The 21984-nt window shown below is 42.4% G+C and overlaps 1 protein-coding gene across 1 annotated transcript; it reads right to left on the bottom strand.

Moving 5' to 3' along the window:
* Window positions 1-501: 501 nt before the first annotated feature.
* Window positions 502-16466, bottom strand: ERFE (erythroferrone). The gene is made up of 8 exons (XM_056564655.1): window positions 16206-16466; window positions 14668-14877; window positions 13041-13152; window positions 4520-4677; window positions 3111-3219; window positions 1975-2059; window positions 1784-1862; window positions 502-776 (listed from the first exon to the last, which is right to left on the bottom strand). The coding sequence occupies exons 1-8, from the start codon at window positions 16326-16328 to the stop codon at window positions 678-680; spliced, it is 975 nt and encodes a 324-aa protein (XP_056420630.1). The 5' UTR covers window positions 16329-16466; the 3' UTR covers window positions 502-677.
* Window positions 16467-21984: the final 5518 nt, after the last annotated feature.

Genomic DNA, 21984 nt, shown 5'->3' with positions numbered 1-21984 from the left:
AAAAAAGGTATACGGTTTAATACCATTTTTCACCCGGACTAAAAAACATGGTAGACTACGGTTTTGGGTAAGGGTAAAAAAAAAAATGGCAAAACCGTATAAGACATAAAACGGACAAAACCGGATGATGCGTTTGACATACGGTTTACAATGTTAAGTCAATGCATATGGTTTTTTATACGGTTACGTACGTTTTTTAACTTGAAACCGTATACGGGGAACTGTATAGCAAAAACCTGGTGTGCATGTACCCTAAGAGATGAAACAACAAGTGCAAAACATCCGAGATGAGAGCAGAGCCCAATAGTCAGACACAACAAACCACACATTCATGATGTCACTCTTGTCTACATGTACTATTACAGGTAAGCACTATAGAAGGGAATGAGGGGGAGCTGCAATACTAGGCACGTAGACAAGAGCAGTGCTGTTTTTGTATGAGAGCAGCCATGTTTTTCTACCGTCCTATAACCAATTTAATTTACTTTATTTTTCATTTGCTTTATTTATTAAGAAAAATACTGAAATATTCCATTGGCTTCGTAGCCATCATACTTTAAGATATAAAATATTTTATGAAAGTTCTTAAATTATTAGATAATATAGAGGATCCGGTCTGTGAATAAAATCTTCGGCCATTCAGTTGAAAATGAAAATGTCTAGAAAAACACCATGGCTCACTGTCCTAAGAGCACACCGCTGAAATCTGAGCCCTTCTCCAGCACAAGCCAAGAGTCCATCCTGTTTTCCAAGAAAAGTGACACATATTGGCCGGCCTGTGGGGAATAAAGCAGGGTTAGATTAGGTGATCCTGGAACATAGGTTATCAAGTTACAACCTATAAGATTTTCTATGTCCCCAGTGTCCAGACGCTATGGACAGCTGCGCTATGTTTTCTTTGCATAGATTTTGATAAATCTCACCCACAGTCCATTATTCTTCATAGCTCTGTTACATTAAAGGGGTACTCCGCTGCTCAGCATTTGGAACAAAATGTCTGATTGCAGGGGTCTCGCTGCTGGGTACCCCCACGATCTCGGCTGCGGCACCCCAGACATCCGGTGCACGGAGAGATGCGGGGCGGAGGCTCGGGCCTCACAGTCAAGCCTCCTCATTGCAAGTCTATGGGAGGGGGCATGGCTCTCCTCCTATAGACTTAAATTGAGGGTGCGTGGCCATGATCGCAGGAGCGGGCCATGACATCACGAGCCTCCAGCGCTGCACCCGACGCTCTAAATGAACGCTGGGGGCAGTAGGGAGATCGTGGGGGTCCCCAGCGGCGGGACCCCCGCGATCAGACATCATATCCCCTATCCTTTGGATAGGGAATAAGATGTCTAGGGGCGGAGTACCCCTTTAACATGGTCTTCATATTTCTATGACTTTGCTGCACCTTCTGCATGGAGAACCAGATGAGTTCCATTGGTACAATTGGATCTTCATTTCCAAATCCTAGCCATAGACCAACGATTCATCTCTGCTTATGACCTTCATGAGGTCGGTCATTTTGAATGTGATGGCCACACAGTACGCATTTGAGCGCCCCCCACGGACTAGTACAGTGAAGTTGCCATTGTTCACTCATGCACTTTCCAGTCCACTCTCCTTGGCTGCCAAGTTCCATCGATGTGGTTCAAACCGTTCTTGTCATATTAATGGCTAGATACTTTTCAGACAGACTTCATCTGATGCTTTGGGTTCATGAGACCAATGTTTGAGTCAGGACTGATGTAGCAGCGTACACCTCCCCGATTGATAAGATGGTATATTGCCTATAACTTACCTGGATATACAATACTCCATTCAGCGTGATTGTAGCTGCAATCTCATGGCTGGTGAAACTGCTGATTTGTTGCAGAGACCTAAAGGATAAAAAGTATATGTATTTCATGTATGTGTCTTGAGCCAGACTGACATTTGTTTAGGAAGTATTTTTCATTCTTTGTATATGATCTAACACAATGATAAACTTACAGATAGTCTTCGCAGAGGGACAGGATACAGAGCTGTACACGCAGAAAACACAGGGGATCCCTGGTCTGAACAGGTTTTCGAAAATCTGTAAATACAAGAGAGTTTAAAGGGGTACTCTGGTGGAAAACATTTTTTTTTTTAATGAACTGGTGCCAGAAAGTTAAAAGTAAATTGTATATCTGAAGAGAAAAATAGAGTGGGCACTGCTAGAGAACCACTATGCAGCTGACACAATATTGCAGTCTCGGGTGTGCGGCTTGATGGAACCGGAAGATGCGTGGATAACGTGAAACGGTGCTGTTGTTCCTGACAGCCGCTCCTAGACTCCTTGCCTGGAGCAGCTCCCCCTCCCTACACTCGGGTGTCTTTTGATATTTGCTTTTTATGGAACCTGCAAGTTCTCAATAAAGCGAACACGTCTGATTGGCATGGTGAGTGCGGACTATGGGGGAGATTTATGAAAGCCTGTCCAGAGGAAAAGTGGCCCAGTTGCCCATAGCAACCAATCAGATCGCTTCTTTCATTTTTAACAAGGCCTCTGCAAAATGAAAGGAGCAACCTGATTGGTTGCTCTTTGCACTATAGATTTGTAAATTACTTCTGTTAAAAAATCTTTACCCTTCCAGTACTTTTTAGCAGCTGTATGCTACAGAGGAAATTCTTTGAAATTTGAATTTCTTTTGTCTTGTCTACAGTGCTCTCTGCTGACACCTGATGCCCGTATCAGGAACTGTCCAGAACAGGAGAAAATTCCCATAGCAAACCTATGCTGCTCTGGACAGTTCCTGGGACAGAGGTGTCAGCCGAGAGCACTATGGACAAGACAAAAAAATTCAAAAAGAAAAGAATTTCCTCTGTAGCATACAGCTGCTAAAAAGTACTGGAAAGGTAAAGATTTTTTAATAGAAGTCATTTACAAATCTGTTTAACTTTCTGGCACCAGTTCATAAAGGAAAAGAAAGTTTTCCACCGGAGTACCCCTTTAAGGTTATTTGCCCACTTGGCTGTTTCTGTATATGCCTTTGACTTTAATGGAGAGTGATGGAACTTTACAGATTTTCATTATTAACCAGCTGGCTGTCACCACAGATATCACAGACCAGCTCGCCATTTGATGTTCTTGTTCTGTCACTCACCAATGCGGAGTCTTGCAGAGAAGGCATAGAGTCCAGTGAATGGAGCAGTATATCGACCGCTGGTTACATTCAGGCCAGCTCCTCTGTAAAAGGATCCTTCTAAAAGAGGCTGCAGACAGATATGTTATCGTATTAGTGCTCTTAGAAGACAACAAACTTGTGTGTGTAATTTTGACTTATATAGTGAACACTTTCTAAAGATTTTTGCAAAAAACGAAATACTGCGATCTGTAGTGGAAGAATATCAGTCTAAGGGCCTATTATATAAAACGTAGCACATGCTGTGCAGCAGCTTTCAGTATAGTAATAGCTTTGTAACTAAATGCTATATACATGCTCCTTAAAGGGGTACTCCGGCGCTTAGACATCTTATCCTCTATCCAAAGGATAGGGGATAAGATGCCTGATCGCGGGGGACCCGCCGCTGTGGATCTTGCACGCCGCACCCCGTTATAATCAGACCCTGGAGCGTGTTCGCTCCGGGTCTGCTTACTGTCGATCACGCTCCCTCCCATAGGCTTGCATTGAGGGGGCGGAGCCGTGACGTCACAATGCTCCGGCCTTTGGATAGGGGATAAGATTTCTTAGCACCGGAGTACCCCTTTAAATTTGTCAATGGGAGAAAGACTTTTCATTTATGGTGGAATGTACTAAGGTCTCTTAGGGGAGCACCTATGGAGGAACGGTCACTCCTAGACAACAAGTTACCTTTATTGTCATTATAAGATACAATGGGGGGAATTTATCAAAGTTTTCTATTTCCCGCATCAGTATAGACCAGTGGTCTTCAACCTGCGGACCTCCAGATGTTGCAAAACTACAACTCCCAGCATGCCCGGACAGCCAACGGCTGTCCGGGCATGCTGGGAGTTGTAGTTTTGCAACATCTGGAGGTCCGCAGGTTGAAGGCCGGTCTATTGTGCGATTCATTTATCAAGAGTCGCACGGCTCTTGATAAATTCTGCGCACGGACTTTGGGATCTATGGTTTAGACTATATTTAAACCTGCTCCAGCATGGTCTGACATTTCAGCGTACCTCCGGCCAATGCGACTTTTCGCAGAAAAGTCACTATTGATAAATTCAGCACTAATGCATTTTTCTGTCTAATAGACTAAAATGCATCATATACTAAAAATCCTCTAAAGCAAAAGTCGTGAAAAAGTCCTACATATTTAGACTGCGACTTTCTGTGTGACAAATTTAAACAGGAAAAAACTGTCTAAATCATTTGATAAATCTCCCCCAATAAATCTCATTGACTTATGTCATCTAATTTGGTAAATTCTCATTTGGTGGGAATAGGTTTAACTTTACACAGTGACAATAACTTGCAGCACTTCTTCGTCCATAGGGTCAAACAGCTAAGAGATACTTATAACATTGCAGGATTCTTGTCCGACCACTCACCCGTTGGTAATTCTGAACTTCCACTATCTCTCCAGGTTCCACATGAATATCGCTTACGGTCTTACAGGTAAAGGCTGCCTGCACTTTTGACGGGAGCACAGACGGAGAACTCGGAGGAGTAAGAGATAATTCGCCATCCTTCTGTTTCAGCAGAACATCTGTCAGAAATTGAAATTTGTATTTTATTTCACAAGTGCTGTACATTTGGGATAGTTAAAGGGGATGTTCACCAGAGCTGCTGAACCTGGATGTATACAGTGAATAGAATCGCCATTCATATGAGTAGCACCGCACCTACACAATAAATGGTGCCGTCAGCTATGACTCCATTCACTGTGTAATGCGAGAGCCATGGCTCTGACAGCAGATCTGCACCCCTCCCAATCACATGATGATGGCCTATCCTGAGCCCATGGGGAAGGTTATCAATAGTGGTAGTGCACTTTTGTTTATATTATGGCCAAAATGTTACATCTTTTTACATAGTGTAGATGTAAGTGCCTTTGTTTCAAGTGTTATAGTAGATCTTTTATTTCAGATGCAATATGTAATAGTAATGTAGTGGTGATGGTAATTTAGTGGTATTTATCAACTGCGGAAAGCAACTAAAGCCAGCACCACCATTACTAATGGCAACCAGCATAAAGAAAGAGCCAATAATAAAGTCCTTTAAGCACTGAGACGGGTACAGGTATTACGACAGCGCGTCAGAAACAGCAGAATTCAATGCACATTCACATGAAAAGAAGTTAGCGGTACGCTCACCACTATAAAATTCATCCGTTTTAAAGATCCGTTTGATGTTCCGTTATGAAAACCCTGAAAATCGGCCATTAAACGTCTGTTAGAAAAACCCATTTATAGTCTATGGGATTTTTACATGATCCATTTTAATCCGTTATAGTTCGTTATTAATAACGGGCGTTATTTTGTGACGGGAGAATGAATGGAAGAAATAGTGCATGCACTACTTCTCCCGTTACTATCTTCCGTCACAAAATAACGTCCATTATTAATAACGGACTATAACGGATTAAAACGGATCATGTAAAAATCCCATAAACTATAATAGGATTTTCTAATGGACGTTTAATGGCCGATTTTCAGGGTTTTCATAATGGAGCATCAAACGGATCTTTAAAACGGATGAATTTTATAGTGTGAAAGCAGCCTTAGATATTAGGCCGTTCAAACGGACGCGTGTAACCACGAACTCCGATCGATCCTGGCAGGGAGGCGGCAGGTGGATACAGGGGGAGCTGTACGGTGGCCAGACGTCTGAAGCTCCCCCCGTATCCACCTGCCGCCTCCCTGCCTGGATCGATCGGAGTTGGTGGTTACACGCGTCCGTTTGAACTGCCTAATATCTAACACGGTGAGTGCTCCGATAACTTCTTTTCATGTGAATGTGTATTTATCAACTGCACCGTCTTACATTAAAGTGTAAATTTTTGCAATGCTTGACATTTTTATGCAAGTCCTACGCAAGACATACATTTTTGCATGAGTTAGGTAAGGCGTGTAGACGTGTGGACACCAAAAAACATAACCTAAACACATCTACAAAATCACCTTAATGGCACCACTAATGACAGATCCCCCCCATTGTCCTGGAAAACCCATTTAAGATGCCCATCCTAACTCAATGACTAGGGTGCAAGTGTGACAGTCTCCCTGTGTAGGCCTGCATTGAGCCAGTAATCACACCAAGAGATACATTGTCAGCCCTTGACTAAAGGTACTGAGAAAAACTCTGAGAAAATTACATCATATCTTACATAAGGATTACAGTCTGAAAAGGATATTCCTAGACCCATTCCTGCTGTATTACAGACAACCCCCAAATCTGAGGAACATTATAATAAGAAGCTTACTGTGCTCTGAAACACAACAGGGGACCTATCCCTGCAATATAAGGGCCTGCAAAACCTGCACACACATAACAAACATAATAAACACGGTATATTTAAAAGGGGAAAAAACAAGTACAGGAGGGCATACTTTTAAATTAGAGGGACAAAAGGTTTATGCAGTAATATAAGGAAATATTACTTTACTGAGAGAGTAGTGGAGGCATGGAATAGCCTTCCAGTAGAAGTGGAAGCTGCAAATACAGTGAAGGTGTTTTAAGGACTACTCCTGACACCTCTGTCCATGTCAGGAACTGTCCAGAGCAGGAGAGGTTTGCTATGAGGATCTGCTCCTACTCCAGACATCAGGTCTCTGGCACTCTTAACACCAATTAAGAGACAACAGAACTCTTAGGCCATGTTCGCAGTGCGTAAAATGTGCAGAATGTCTACCCATTTGAATAATCCAGCGGGCGCTAGGACCACTCAGAAATGTGCCGTCTCATAGACAGCAATGCATTTTCAAATGGAATCCACAAAGAATAGACAAGTCTATTTTTATTTTGCAGACACCGGAATCGGGATTTCCACTGTGTGCACACAGCAGAAAAATCCCAATAAAATCAATGGGAGGCTGCTGCAGCAGAATGTCTGAGCGGAATATTCCCGTGGAATTCTGCACAGACATACCCTTACACTCCGTTTGCTGATCTGTAAGGATTTCTTTTCCAAACTCAATATGTTCTTATATGGTTTGTTAGTTTTTTAAGTTTCTGCTCTGATAGGTTGGGTAACCATGTTTACATGGCAAAATTTTTGTGTCCATCTGGGAAATTTCTTGGTAGTGCACCGTCTCTATAGACGGCAATGTACTGTATTGCCGAACTGATTCTATGGGAAGAATTGACATGGCAATTCTTTCTGCGGAGGTAGAAATGGGATTTTAGCTGCAGATGTTTACGCTGCGGAAATTTCGCCGTGTGCATGGTGCAGCAGAATCCAATTAAAAATAATGGGACTCTGGTAATTTTCAAGCTGAACTTTTCAGGGGGGATTCCGTGCTGAAATTCCACTGTGTGAACATGGCCTCAGACTGAGGACAACATTAGGTAGAAAGAAAATGGCTGTTGTAAGAAAGAATGGGGGGGGGGGGGAGGGGGGAGTGATTATATTAGAATTTGGGGCATGCTGGGAGTTGTAGTTTTGTAACAGCTGATTGGGATACACTGGTGTAGTGAAAGAGTGGTGCAGTTCCCTATAGCAACCAATCAGATCACTTCTTTCATCGTTCAGAGACCATTTTAAAAATTAAAGCTTGAATCTGATTGGTTGCTATGGGCAACTGCACCACCTACATACAGGTTTTGATACATTTCCCCCATTGGGTTCTTGGTTAGCTATCAAAACAACCTAATGGACCAGATTCCTTAACCTGCCTGAAACCAAAAATCTCTGGTGTTGCCCATAGCAACCGATCCCAGCCAAGCTTTCATTTTACCAGAGCTTGTTAAGATATGAAAGCTGAGCTGTGATTGGTTGTTAAGGGCAACACCAGAGAGTTTTGATTTCAGGCAGCGTGATAAATTCAGTCTATCATCTTATCATCACACGGCCGTCTAGACCTGTTCCGTTCTTCTCCCGTCAAAATTAAAAACGGACTTAAAAAAAACGGACAACGGATGCAAATGGGTGTTCTGTTTGGATCCATTTTTGTTCAGTTATCCCCTTAAGGACTCAGGGTTTTTCCGTTTTTGCACTTTTGTTTTTTCCTCTTTACCTTTTAAAAATCATAACCCTTTCAATTTTCCACCTAAAAATCCATATTATGGCTTATTTTTTGCGTCACCAATTCTACTTTGCAGTGACATTAGTCATTTTACCCAAAAAAGTCACGGCGAAACGGAAAAAAAAATCATTGTGTGACAAAATCGAAGAAAAAACGCCATTTTGTAACTTTTGGGGGCTTCTGTTTCTACGCAGTGCATATTTCGGTAAAAATGACACCTTATAATTATTCTGTAGGTCCATACGGTTAAAATGATACCCTACTTATATAGGTTTGATTTTGTCGTACTTCTGGAAAAAATCATAACTACATGCAGGAAAATTTATACGTTTAAAAATGTCCTCTTCTGACCCCTATAACTTTAGTATTTTTCCACGTACAGGGCGGTATGAGGACTCATTTTTTGTGCCGTGATCTGAAGTTTTTATCAGTATGATTTTTGTTTTGATCAGACTTTTTGATCACTTTTTATTTATTTTTTAATGGTATAAAAAGTGACCAAAAATAAGTTTTTTTGGACTTTGGAATTTTTTTGCGCGTACGCCATTGACCGTGCGGTTTAATTAATTATATATTTTTATAGTTCGGACATTTACTCACGCGTTAATACCACATATGTTTATTTCTTTTTTTATTTACACTTATTTTTTTATGGGAAAAGGGGGGTGATTCAAACTTTTATTAGGGAAGGGGTTAAATGACCTTTATTAACACATTTTTTTTAACTTTTTTTTTTGCAATGTTATAGGTCCCATAGGGACCTATAACACTGCACACACTGATCTCTCATCCTGATCACAGGCGTGTATTAACACGCCTGTGATCAGTGTTATCGGCGCTTGACTGCTCCTACCTGGATCTCAGGCACGGAGCAGTCATTCGTCGATCGGACACGGAGGAGGCAGGTAAGGGCCCTCCCGGTGTCCTGTAAGCTGTTCGGGACACCGCGATTTCACCGCGGCGGTCCCGAACAGCCCGACTGAGCAGCCGGGATACTTTCACTTTCACTTCAGATGCAGCGGTCAGCTTTGATCGCCGCGTCTGAAGGGTTAATACAGGGCATCACCGCGATCGGTGATGTCCTGTATTAGCCACAGGTCCTGGCTGTTGATAGCCGCTGGGACCGACCCGATATGACGCGGGGACACCGCGTGACCCCGCGGCATATCGCGGGAGCCGGCAGAGGATGTAAATATACGTCCTGCATCGTTAAGGAGTTAATAAACAAAACAAAAAAATTATAATTTTTTTTGGTTCTGAGCATGCTCAAAAGTAAAAAACGGATCAAAAAACAGATTGAAAAAACTGATGGAAACGGATGACATTAAAGACTCATCCGTTTTCCATAGACTTCAATATTAAATTTACTATATCAGTTTTTTCTTCCGTTTTTTTGGACGTAAGAAAAAATACTGCATTTTTCCTGATACTGCCATTTTTCCTGCCGTCAAAAAAAAAACGGAAATGAGTGCAGACGGGTGCAAACAAATGCAAGTGGATTGTAAAAAAAAATCCTATTGACATGAATGGGATTTTTTTAAAACCGTTTTGAAACCGTTTACAGCCTGCAAAAAAGCAAACAAAACGGGGACATCCGGCCGTGTGAACGCACCCTTAGTTTTAAGCACTATTGCCTTGAAGTGTTGGGTATGACCCCGCCATAGGAAAAAATCTGTATGTATTGTGAAGGTTCTACCGATGTTTAGAAGGGTTTCCTCCCACACTCCACATATATACTTCTAATTTATCTGGCTTCTTATGAAATTGTCCCTGGTGTGTATGGGGGGGTATTGGGTTGCCACCTTTCTTGCAAAAAAAAAAAAGCCATGCTAATTTGCATACTTAATTTTATACATGTGACATTACAGGAAATGATATAAGAGATACAATACATATATATATATATATATATATATATATATATATATATATATACTGTATGTATGGGGTGAACTGTTGTCCTTTTCTGACCTCTATAACTTATTTATTTCTCCGTATACGGGGCTGTATGAGGGCTCATTTTTTGTGCCGTGATCTGTAGTTCTAAACAGTACCATTTTTGCTTTGATGTGACTTTTTTATTGCTATTTCCTAAATATGGGAGTTGCAGTTAGTTAATAACTACAACTCCCAGCATGCCCCGATACAGCTTATGGTTCTGCAGCTGCCCCAAAACTACAACTCCCAGCATGCCCCGATACAGCTTATGGTTCTGCAGCTGCCCCAAAACTACAACTCCCAGCATGCCCCGATACAGCTTATGGTTCTGCAGCTGCCCTAAAACTACAATTCCCAGCATGTTGCGCTATATAGTAGTATAGGTTATTGTGCAACATACTGGGACTAGTGATGAGTGGCATTGCCCATATTTAAATTCGCAATATTTCACGAATATATAGACGAATATTTGTCCTATATTCGCAAATTTCGCGTATTCGTTATATTCGCATATGCGAATATTTGCGTAATCGAGGAAGAAAACAGTGAGGGGGTGGGCAACTTTACTATTGGTTGCTAGGGATGTTGTTGATAACCTCTGACAAGTGTATTTGCATCATTCTAATTGGCCCACAAGTGAAAAGAAGGAATATGCTAATATTCGCATATGCAGAAAAAAGCGAATATTCGCAATTTCAAATATATAGCGTATATATTCATAATATTCGCGATAAAAATTTGAAATGCGAATATTCACGCCCAACACTTGCTGGGACTTGTAGCTATGGGTCATCTGCAGAGCCATAGCCTGTGTCAAGGAATGCTGGGAGTTGTTACTAACTACAACGCCCAGCATGCCTTAATACAGCCTATGGCTTCTGGTATCTCTGTGCAAGAAACTGAACTGCAACCACAGTAAACATAGGCTGTCACCTCATCCACAGCCGGGAGGGCTAAAAGTAAACTACCTAACAGTCCCCTGCCAAAATACTGCCCATTGCCTTGCCTTAAAGAATTTTTGTAATTCTAGTTATCAAGTTATAGAGATTATAGAGATTGCTAAAAATACTGTATGAGTTACCGAAGCGAGTGCAGCCTATTGAGTCTGTGAATGCACTGTCGGGAATGTTTTTGAAAATCTGCAGCAGAAACTTGCTGTAGATCAGTGGATTAGATGTCAATGATGCCCATGCTGTGGATTTTTAAAGGGGTATTCCAGGAAAAAACTTTTTTTTGGGTGCGTTCCCACAGGGCGTATACGCAGCGCAAATTTTACGGCAGCAGCGGGAAATACGCTGCGTATTCCCTGCTCACTATACACACAGGGCTTTCCGGCGGCAGCCCTATGTGTGTAGTGAGTTTTGGAGGCGGGGCCGTGTGCCGGCGTGTCTGTGACGCGCGGCTCCACCTCCAAAACTCACTGCACACATAGGGCTGCCGGCGGAAAGCCCTGTGTGTATAGAGAGCGAGGAATACGCAGCGTATTTCCCGCTGGCTCCAGAAAGTTAAACAGATTTGTAAATGATGTATATCACATAGAAGAAATGACCTGGCACTAGTCAGAACACTGTCCAATCATGGAATGCCCACCTGTCGGCAGACAGGGAGCAAGCAGCTTGTATCTCGGTGCGTGTCACGGTGCGTGTGGTGCTACTCGACTCCAAGCAAGGTATGCAAACGATATTCTTATAAGACAAGAAAAATATTTTCGGAGCACTGACCTCGGACACTGGTTATGTTGCAGATTTTTCTTTATTCATAGTACGAGAACAAGTGCATGGCAGGGAGGTGGCAAGATGGTACAGGAGCGTGTGGGCCCGGCCGAGCCCACCTGCTCCTGTACCATCTTGCCACCTCCCTGCTATGCACTTGTTCTCGTACTATGAATAAAGAAACATCTGCAACATAACCAGTGTCCGAGGTGAGTGCTCCGAAAATATTTTTCTTGACTTATAAGAATAAGATTTGTAAATTACTTCTATTAAAAAATCTTAATCCTTTCAATAATTATCAGCGGCTGAAGTTGAGTTGTTGTTGTTTTCTGTCTGGCAACAGTGCTCTCTGCTGACATCTCTGCTTGTCTCGGGAACTGCACAGAGTTGAAAAGGTTTGCTATGGGGATATGCTTCTAAACTGGGCGGTTCCCGAGACAGGTGTCATCAGAAAGCAGTTAGACAGAAAAGAACAACTCAACTTCAGCAGCTCATAAGTACTGAAAGGATTAAGATTTTTTTAATAGAAGTAATTTACAAATCTGTTTAACTTTCTGGAGCCAGTTGATATATAAGAAAAAGTTTTTTCCTGGATAACCCCTTTAATTTTTGCAAGGACATTTAGCTGATGATGTGAATGGCAGAAGATTTCGGCACTAATTGAATTAGGATCTGAATCCTGTCAGAATCACTCACCAATGTGTGAACATGGCTTTAGTGTTCTGCTAGTATAGTCCCTGAAATGTCAGTGTTTGCAACTGTATGAAACGCCAGATAAATCGTATAAAACGTATGCAATAGTTGACTCTATCAGATATTCTATGTGAGAAGAGTATGAGGAAAGAAAGCTTGTGGAAGCATGGGGAGATAAAGAATATATGTTGAATCTTATAATTTGTTATAGTGTAGTTTTATGTTATGTAAATAGCTTTTCAGCAACTGTCACCTCCTCGGCAAAAGGTGTAAGTAAGGCTGCATTCACATAAGGCAGTGTTTCCCAACCAGGGTGCCTCCAGGTGTTGCAAAACTACAACTTCCAGCATGCCTGGACAGCCAAAGGCTGTCCAGGCATGCTGGGAGTTGTAGTTTTGCAACATCTGGATGCACGCTGGTTGGGAAACACTGACATAGGGATTGGTGCATACGGCAGCCGGATTCATTGGGAGAATTTAAAACTGTTGCGGTGTCCCAGCCGCACCCTGTCGTATCTCATTCATTTCCACAGTGGTACTTACTACTCAGGAGCTGCAGGAACTGGGAAAGCTTCTTCTCCCTGGAATTATGTTTGGTGTGGTGACTATGGTGCCTTGATGGTGCTGGAGAACCAACTGGACCCGAGTGGTGATTCTGAGAGTACAAAAAATGTGTATGAGAAAGTTTATTTCAGGCCTATGCTAATGCATAGTTTTCGGATATTTGAGAAAATTGGAATAAAGGTTAGAGGGAACTATATGAGAGAAGGAAAAAGTATCTGCATATTTTTGTCCAGAAATAGCACCGCCCTTGTCCATGGCATATGTCTGGTATTGCAGCTAAGTCGTTATCGACTTTATTAGTGCTAAGTTGTAGTACAACGCACAACTGCTGTACAAGTTTTGATATAAAATGGATAAAAAGATCCAACCAAATGGAGGTTTAACCTGTGCAAAATAAGCGTTCAATAAGTTCACTTTTACAGGTCAAAAATCCCCTAAATTCCATTTTTTTTTAAATGAACTAGCTGAGTACCCGGTGTTGCCTGGTTTTTCCTTCCTAATCCTTGTTGTGGAGGAAAATCAACAGCAAGCTTTCGACTTCATATCCCGTCCTCATATATTGTTGTCATATGCCAACCCCACATCCAGACCTCCTATCCCGTCCTCCTATCCCGACCTCCTATCCCGTCCTCCTATCCCGACCTCCTATCTCGACCTCCTATCCTGTCCTCATATCCCATCCTTCTATCCCGTCCTGCTATCCCGACCTCCTATCCGGTCCTCCTATCCCGACCTCCTATCTCGACCTCCTATCCTGTCCTCATATCCCATCCTCCTATCCCGTCCTCCTATCTCGACCTCCTATTCCGACCTCATATCTTGACCTCCTATCTCGAGCTCCTATCCCGACTTCCTATCTCGACCTCCTATCCCGACCTCCTATCCCGTCCTCCTATCTCGACCTCCTATCCCGACCTCAAGTCTTGACCTCCTATGTCGACCTCCTATCCCGACTTCCTATCTTGACCTCCTATCCCGACCTCCTATCCTGTCCTCCTATCTTGACCTTCTATCTCGACCTCCTATCCCGTCCTCCTGTCTCGACCCCCTATCCCGTCTTCCTATCCCGTCCTCCTATCCCGACCTCCTATCCCGACCTCCTATCCCGACCTCCTATCTCGTCCTAAACAAAAACCCTGACCCTCACAAATGGGGGTAGTTAAGGGTTAAATTAACTATCCTATATTTTAAGTGGACATATAAGTAACATGTGACCAAGTATTAGCATAATATCTCCAGTTGTTTGGAAGTTATGCAGTAACATATATTTCCCATAGACTTGTATGGGACTTTAAACAAAAACCCCGACCCTGGCAAATGTGGGGTGAGTAAGGGTTAAATGATTATCCTATGTTTGTTGTTGACATATAAGTAACATGTGTGCCAAGTTTCATGTTAATATCTTTAGCCGTATGGACGTGATGCTGGAACATACACACACACATACATACATACACTTTACATACATACATACACTTTACATACATACATACACTTTACATACATACATACATACACACACACACACACACATACATTGAATTTTATATATATAGATTTTCAATACAAAGAACTTGTAAAATGTAATACATATGGCATATCTTACTCGCCAGGAGTCTTCATGTCCCCTTCTTTTGTGTTTTGCTTCACGGTCAGAGTGCTTGAGAAAAAACAGCCAGGAGTATTTGGGGGACACCTTGGGAGGTTGCTCTTCTGTCCCTTTCCTCAATATCTTCCCTACTGTGGTGTCATTATTTTGTTGTGGGGGTGTAAGCACGGGAATCTTCATTGAAGGCAGAACTGTGCTGGAGGTATCCTTTGTTAGATAAAAGAATAAATATATATATTTACTTGATCCTCTAGAGCAGTTTTCCCCAACCTTTGACTCTCCAGCTGTTGCCAAACTACAACCCCAAATGGCTGTTCAGGCAAGATGGGAATTGTAGTTTTCCAATAACTGGAGAGCCACAGGTTGGGGAATACTTCTCTAGAGGATCACTTCAAAATCAATCAATCAAACTATCAATGCCTTTACAATTTGCCTGTTTCTGTGACTAACTGGTATAGAGGACAAGGTTTGTAGTCAGTGGGGGGGATTTATAAAAGCTGTCTATTTCCCACATTAGTAAGCCTGGTCTATTGTGCGCTTAATTTATAAAAAGTCACACGGCTCTTGATAAATTCTGCGCACGGACTTACGGTATCTACAGGATCTATGCTTTAGACTGTATTTAAACCTGCTCCAGCATGGTCTGACATTTCGGCGTACTTTCGGCCGATGCGACTTTTCGCCGAAAAGTCGCCATTGATAAATTCAGCACCAATGCATTTTCCCATCTAAAATAGACAAGAATGCATCATGTTCTAAAAATCCTCTAAAGCAAAAGTCGCGAAAAAGTCTCACATATATAGACTGCGACTTTCTGTGTGACAATTTTAGACGTAAAAAAACAGTCTAAATCCTTTGATAAATCTCCCCCAGTGAGTGTGAGCGCAACCTCAGGCTTGCTACTTAAAGCCGGATGTTTCTGAGTGTCTGTTTGGAGAGATTGTGGACATCACGCCTTCTCTCTCACCCTACAATTCTTACCAGAATTCTTTTGCGGCAAAAAAGGCAAATCTCGATCTACTACTTTTTTTCCACAGAAAATAAATAAAGACTTTGGTGTTCAACCTCTTAAGATTGTAATGTTGGTATAAAGTATCAAAAACTATTTGTGGTGGCCACAGAACTAATAGAATGTCAAAAAGAAGAATTAATAACTGTATTTCAACTTTGTTCTAGTGAACTCTATCAATAGTGGTGTTGGTAATAAAATAGATGGACGTTGTGGTTACCACTGGTAATACATGATGTTTTTACCCATACAGCGCCGACTAGTACCAATTTTAAAGACTAATAATGCAGAGGCTATGATGGTTTGCTATGGTTTGTTCTGTTCTGTAGGGTATAGCCTCTTCAGAAGTAGCAGATTTAACAGTCAGAGTCATAACGCCTTAACTCTGCTACATCTGTACAATTAATAACACTCTGTAAGTTCACCTTTGTTGTATGGAAGTCTTTCTTATACCTTTAAGCAAATTATAAATTACTGATAGATTTATGTATTTATTTAATACAATATAAATATGTTCATGACCTACCTCAAATTTAGATCCTCTGTTCTTGTGTGTGCAGGCAGGACAGGCGCTGAGAAGAACCAGAACCCCCATACTGATAGTCATTAGTACGCAGCGTAGGGGAACAGGCTTGCCATCTGCATTCATTGTACTTACTGGACTAGGTAACTTGCTGCTATATTCTATGTCACCTTGATGCTCTCTATGTGGAGTACAGTATGTTGTCCCCTTTGCTGTTGTCTTCACTCTGGCAGTATCTCCTTCTTGTAGCTGTCTTGTCCTCTGAGTTTAGATAACAGTGCACTGTACCCCACACCCCACATAGTGAGAAGCTCAATGTGTTTTTTGTGTGTTGCTTCCAAGAAACAGGGTTAGAAGAAATTTGAGTGAGTGTAAAGTGTTAAGATGCAGTCAGGAGAAACACATGGCTCTTAATTTCACTTTGGTTTTTGGTGGTCTTTAACTTTATGCAAGTATTGCGTCATTATTTACCTGTGACCAGTGTTCCCTCTCAGTTGTGTGCGTTCAAGGGAAAACTGTTGTAATAGGACTCATACCTCATACTGGAGAGTCTCATTGGGGAATCATCTCTCTAATATCACCCTGTACTATGTATTTACCAGGATACGTTTCTAATACTTACAGTGTATTTATTGAAGGAAACATAGGCGTTGCTGTGTAGACATTCCCATCAGGCTTGGTTTTGACTTTTGGTAAATATGGTCTTGACTTTTTCGAAAACAGGACAGTGTCTCTCCTGTGAAGAAGCGTGTTTACTGTAGAAAGGCCAAAGTGTCTACGTTGTGTACATAAAAACTGATGAGCTTTCAATTAAAGAACCTCCAATGTAAGAAAATCAAAGACAAATGATAGAATTACCTCTGTGCATGGATACTGCACCATTTATCCCAGACAATCTTGTGCTGGATAATATACTAACTTAATGTGTAATGAAGTCTAATAGAAACACAAATAATCACAGATATTGATAAAAGAGCCAAAAAAAGAGTCTTGGTATCCAGGCCGTGTCACCTGGCTCCCCATCTCATTCCTAGTCCACAGCTTGGCTCCAGACCTTGTTCCTAGTGCCCAGCATGGCTAAACATCTCAATTCTGTTCTCAAGCAACACTTCCTCTGTTATTCCTGGTCCCCAAAACGGCCTCCCATCTCATTACTGTTCCCATGAAAGGCTCCCCATCCTATTCCTGGTTCCATGCATGGCTCTTCCATCTCATTCCTAGTCTAATGCATTGCATCTCATCTTTTTCATAGTCCCCATTATGGTTCTCTATCTTTTTCTTAGTCCCTAGCATGACTACAGGCCCGGACTGGCCTACCGGGATACCGGGAAATTTCCCGGTGGGCCGCTTTGCAGGGACGGATTAACGTAGGGGCTCCAGGCCGCCCAGCGCCCACGATAAATATGTTAACAGAAAAAGAGGGCCGGTCCTGCACTGTCCCAGGCCGGCCTTGCTTCTTACTTACGGCCCTGGGTTGTCAGTGTGGCTGCCTGGGAGAGGCGCTTTAAACTTCGATGTGGCGCGCTGCTGCGCTTCGACGTGAGGTCACGTCACCGTGGGGGTGACCTCACGTCTAAGCGCAGCAGCGCCACGTCGGAGTTCACTGTGCCACCGATCATTGCGCCCGCCGCCCTGCTCTCTCTCTCGTACAGGCCCTGCTTGTCCTCAGGTACAGAACCCTGCTTGTCGTCAGTGCACACGGCCCTGCTTGTCCTCAGGTACAGAGCCCTGCTTGTCCTCGGTGTACAGAGCCCTGCTTGTCCTCGGTGCACAGAGCCCTGCTTGTCCTTGGTGCACAGAGCCCTGCTTCTCCTTGGTGCACAGAGCCCTGCTTGTCCTCGGTGCACAGAGCCCTGCTTGTCTTTAGTGTACAGAGCCCTGCTTGTCCTCAGTTACTGCACCTAATGTGGGGAAACTAGACTGCACCTAATGTGGGGAACTGTACTGCACCTAATGTGGGGGAACTATACTGCACCTAATGTGGGGGAACTATACTGCACCTAATGTGGGGAAACTATACTGCACCTAATGTGGGGGAACTATACTGCACCTAATGTGGGGAAACTATACTGCACCTAATGTGGGGGAACTATACTGCACCTAATGTGGGGAAACTATACTGCACCTAATGTGGGGGAACTATACTGCACCTAATGTGGGGAAACTATACTGCACCTTATGTGGGGGAACTATACTGCTCCTAATGTGGGGGAACTATACTGCACCTAATGTGGGGGAACTATACTGCACCTAATGTGGGGAACTATACTTCACCTAATGTGGGGGAACTATACTGCACCTAATGTGGGGAAACTATACTGCACCTAATGTGGGGAAACTATACTGCACCTAATGTGGGGGACTATACTGCACCTAATGTGGGGGACTATACTGCACCTAATGTGGGGGACTATACTGCACCTAATGTGGGGGAACTATACTGCCAACCTAATGTGGGGAACTTTATTGCACCTAATGTGGGGGACTATACTGCACCTAATGTGGGGGACTATACTGCAGATAATGTGGGGAAACTATGATGATTGCTCCACGTTTTAAACTTTTTTGTGCTCTTTATGCTTTAAAATGCATGATTTTACCTTTTATGAACAAGAAAATGACGACGTGCTGGTATAATGATGCAACACTATGGGGCTGGTATGTAATTTATTCCAGGGCTGGTTTTCACACCCATTCCGGCCCTGCATGACTGGGACTCAAAGTATCATGATCTAAAAGGTTTCAAAAGGCCAAAAAGTAAATTGAAAGTTTCAAGGTATATGCTTGATTAATATAGGTTATGTTTTATTTTGCATTTGTTGCTGTGATTTGTAATTCCTTAACTAACTACCCTGGCCAAGGCACGAAGACTTTTAAGCACCCAAAAACAGAACACGTCTCACCAAGTCCCCAGACCCTCACTTACATTCCTGGCCTGTTAGATTAGATGTAAGATTATATAAACAAAAGTTAACAAAAAAGTATTTTTTAATCTGTTTATGTGCCAAAATAAGGCTGTAATTAAGCACATATTTTGGCACAATTTTTTTTATGTATTTTGCATATTTTGTGTTTTTTGATCTGCAAAAAGAGATAAGAAAGTTAAGTAAAGAGATAAGAAAAAGTAAAATATCAGGTTGCAATTGCTATGGATTGATGGTTGGTAAAAGGTGCAACAAGACAATTAAGCCCTTAAGGACGCAGCTCATTTTCACCTTAACCCCTTCAGGACGGAGCCCATTTTGGCCTTAAGGACCGGAGCGTTTTTTGCACATCTGACCACTGTCACTTTAAACATTAATAACTCTGGAATGCTTTTAGTTATCATTCTGATTCCGAGATTGTTTTTTCGTGACATATTCTACTTTAACATAGTGGTAAATTTTTGTCGATACTTGCATCCTTTCTTGGGGAAAAATCCGTAAATTTGATGAAAAATTTGAAAATTTAGCATTTTTCTAACTTTGAAGCTCTCTGCTTGTAAGGAAAATGTATATTACGAATACATTTTTTTTTGGTTCACATATACAATATGTCTACTTTATGTTTGCATCATAAAATTGACGTGTTTTTACTTTTGGAAGACACCAGAGGGCTTCAACGGTCAGCAGCAATTTTCCGATTTTTCACAAAATTTTCAAACTCAGTATTTTTCAGGGACCAGTTCAGGTTTGAAGTGGATTTGAAGGGTCTTCATATTAGAAATACCCCATAAATGACCCCATTATAAAAACTACACCCCCCAAAGTATTCAAAATGACATTCAGTCAGCGTTTTAACCCTTTAGGTGTTTCACACGAATAGCAGCAAAGTGAAGGAGAAAATTCACAATCTTCATTTTTTATACTCACATGTTCTTGTAGACCCAATTTTTGAATTTTTACAAGGGGTAAAAGGACAAAATTTTTACTTGTATTTGTAGCCCAATTTCTCTCGAGTAAGCACATACCTCATATGTCTATGTAAAGTGTTCGGCGGGCGCAGTAGAGGGCTCAGAAGGGAAGGAGCGACAAGGTGATTTTGGAGAGTACGTTTTTCTGAAATGGTTTTTGGGGGGCATGTTACCTTTAGGAAGCCCTTATGGTGCCAGAACAGCAAAAAAAAAACACATGGCATACCATTTTGGAAACTAGACCCCTCGGGGAATGTAACATGGGATAAAGTGAACCTTAATACCCCACAGGTGTTTCACGACTTTTGCAAATGTAAAAAAAAAATAAAAAATTTTACCTAAAATGCTTGTTTTCCCAAAAATTTTTTATTTTTAAAAATGGTAATAGCAGAAAATACCCCTAAAAATTTGAAGCCCAATTTCTCCTGATTCAGAAAACACCCCATATGGGGGTGAAAAGTGCTCTGCTGGCGCACTACAGGTCTCGGAAGAGAAGGAGTCACATTTGGCTTTTTGAACGCAAATATTTCTCTGGGGGCATGCCGCATTTAGGAAGCCCCTATGGTGCCAGAACAGCAAAAAAAAAACACATGGCATACCATTTTGGAAACTAGAGCCCTCGGGGAACGTAACAAGGGGTTAAGTGAACCTTTATACCCCACAGGTGTTTCACGACTTTTGCATATGTAAAAAAAAATTATTTTTTTTTACCTAAAATGCTTGTTTTCCCAAAAATTTTACATTTTTAAAAAGGGTAAAAGCAGAAAATACCCCCCAAAATTTGTAACACAATTTCTCCCGAGTACGGCGATACCCCATATGTGACCCTAAACTGTTGCCTTGAAATACGACAGGGCTCCAAAGTGAGAGCGCCATGCGCATTTGAGGCCTAAATTAGGGATTGCATAGGGGTGGACATAGGGGTATTCTACGCCAGTGATTCCCAAACAGGGTGCCTCCAGCTGTTGCAAAACTCCCAGCATGCCTGGACAGTCAACGGCTGTCCGACAATACTGGGAGTTGTTTTGCAACAGCTGGAGGCTCCGTTCTGGAAACAGTGGCGTACCAGACGTTTTTCATTTTTATTGGGGAGGGGAGGGGGGCTGTATAGGGGTATGTGTATATGTAGTGTTTTTTACTTTTTATTTTATTTTTTGTGGTAGTGTAGTGTAGTGTTTTTAGGGTACAGTCGCACGAGCGGGGGTTCACAGTAGTTTCTCGCTGGCAATTTGAGCTGCAGCAGAAAGTTTGCGGCAGCTCAAATTTGCAGCCAGATACTTACTGTAATCCTCCGCCCATGTGAGTGTACCCTGTACGTTCACATTGGGGGGACATCCAGCTGTTGCATAACTACAACTCCCAGCATGCCCGTTGGCTGTCGGTGACTGCTGAGAGTTGCAGTTTTGCAACAACTGTAGGCACACTGGTTATGTATCACTGAGTTTGTGACCTAACTCAGTGTTTCACAACCAGTGTGCCTCCAGCTGTTGCAAAACTACAACTCCCAGCATGTACGGTGCATGGTGTACGGTGACTGCTGAGAGTTGTAGTTTGCAACAGCTGGAGGCACACCGGTCGTGAAACACTGAGTTAGGTAAAAAAAAACTCTGAGTTTCACAACCAGTGTGCCTTCAGCTGTTGCAAAACTACAACTCTCAGCAGTCATCGACAGCCAACGGGCATGCTGGGAGTTGTAGTTATGCAACCAGCAGATGCACCACTACAACTCCCAGCATGCACTTTAGCTGTTTGTGCAAGCTGGGAGTTGTAGTTAGACAACAGCTGAAGGTACACGTTTCCATAGAAAGAATGTGCCTCCAGCTGTTGCAAAACCATAAGTCCCAGCATGCCCATAAGGGAATGCTGGGAGTTGTGGTGGTCTGCCTCCTG

Source organism: Hyla sarda, chromosome 3 (genome assembly GCF_029499605.1).
Source record: "Hyla sarda isolate aHylSar1 chromosome 3, aHylSar1.hap1, whole genome shotgun sequence".
NCBI lineage: Eukaryota > Metazoa > Chordata > Amphibia > Anura > Hylidae > Hyla > Hyla sarda.
The sequence above is the reverse complement of the archived record's forward strand: the minus strand, read 5'-3'. Positions and strand labels throughout refer to the sequence as shown.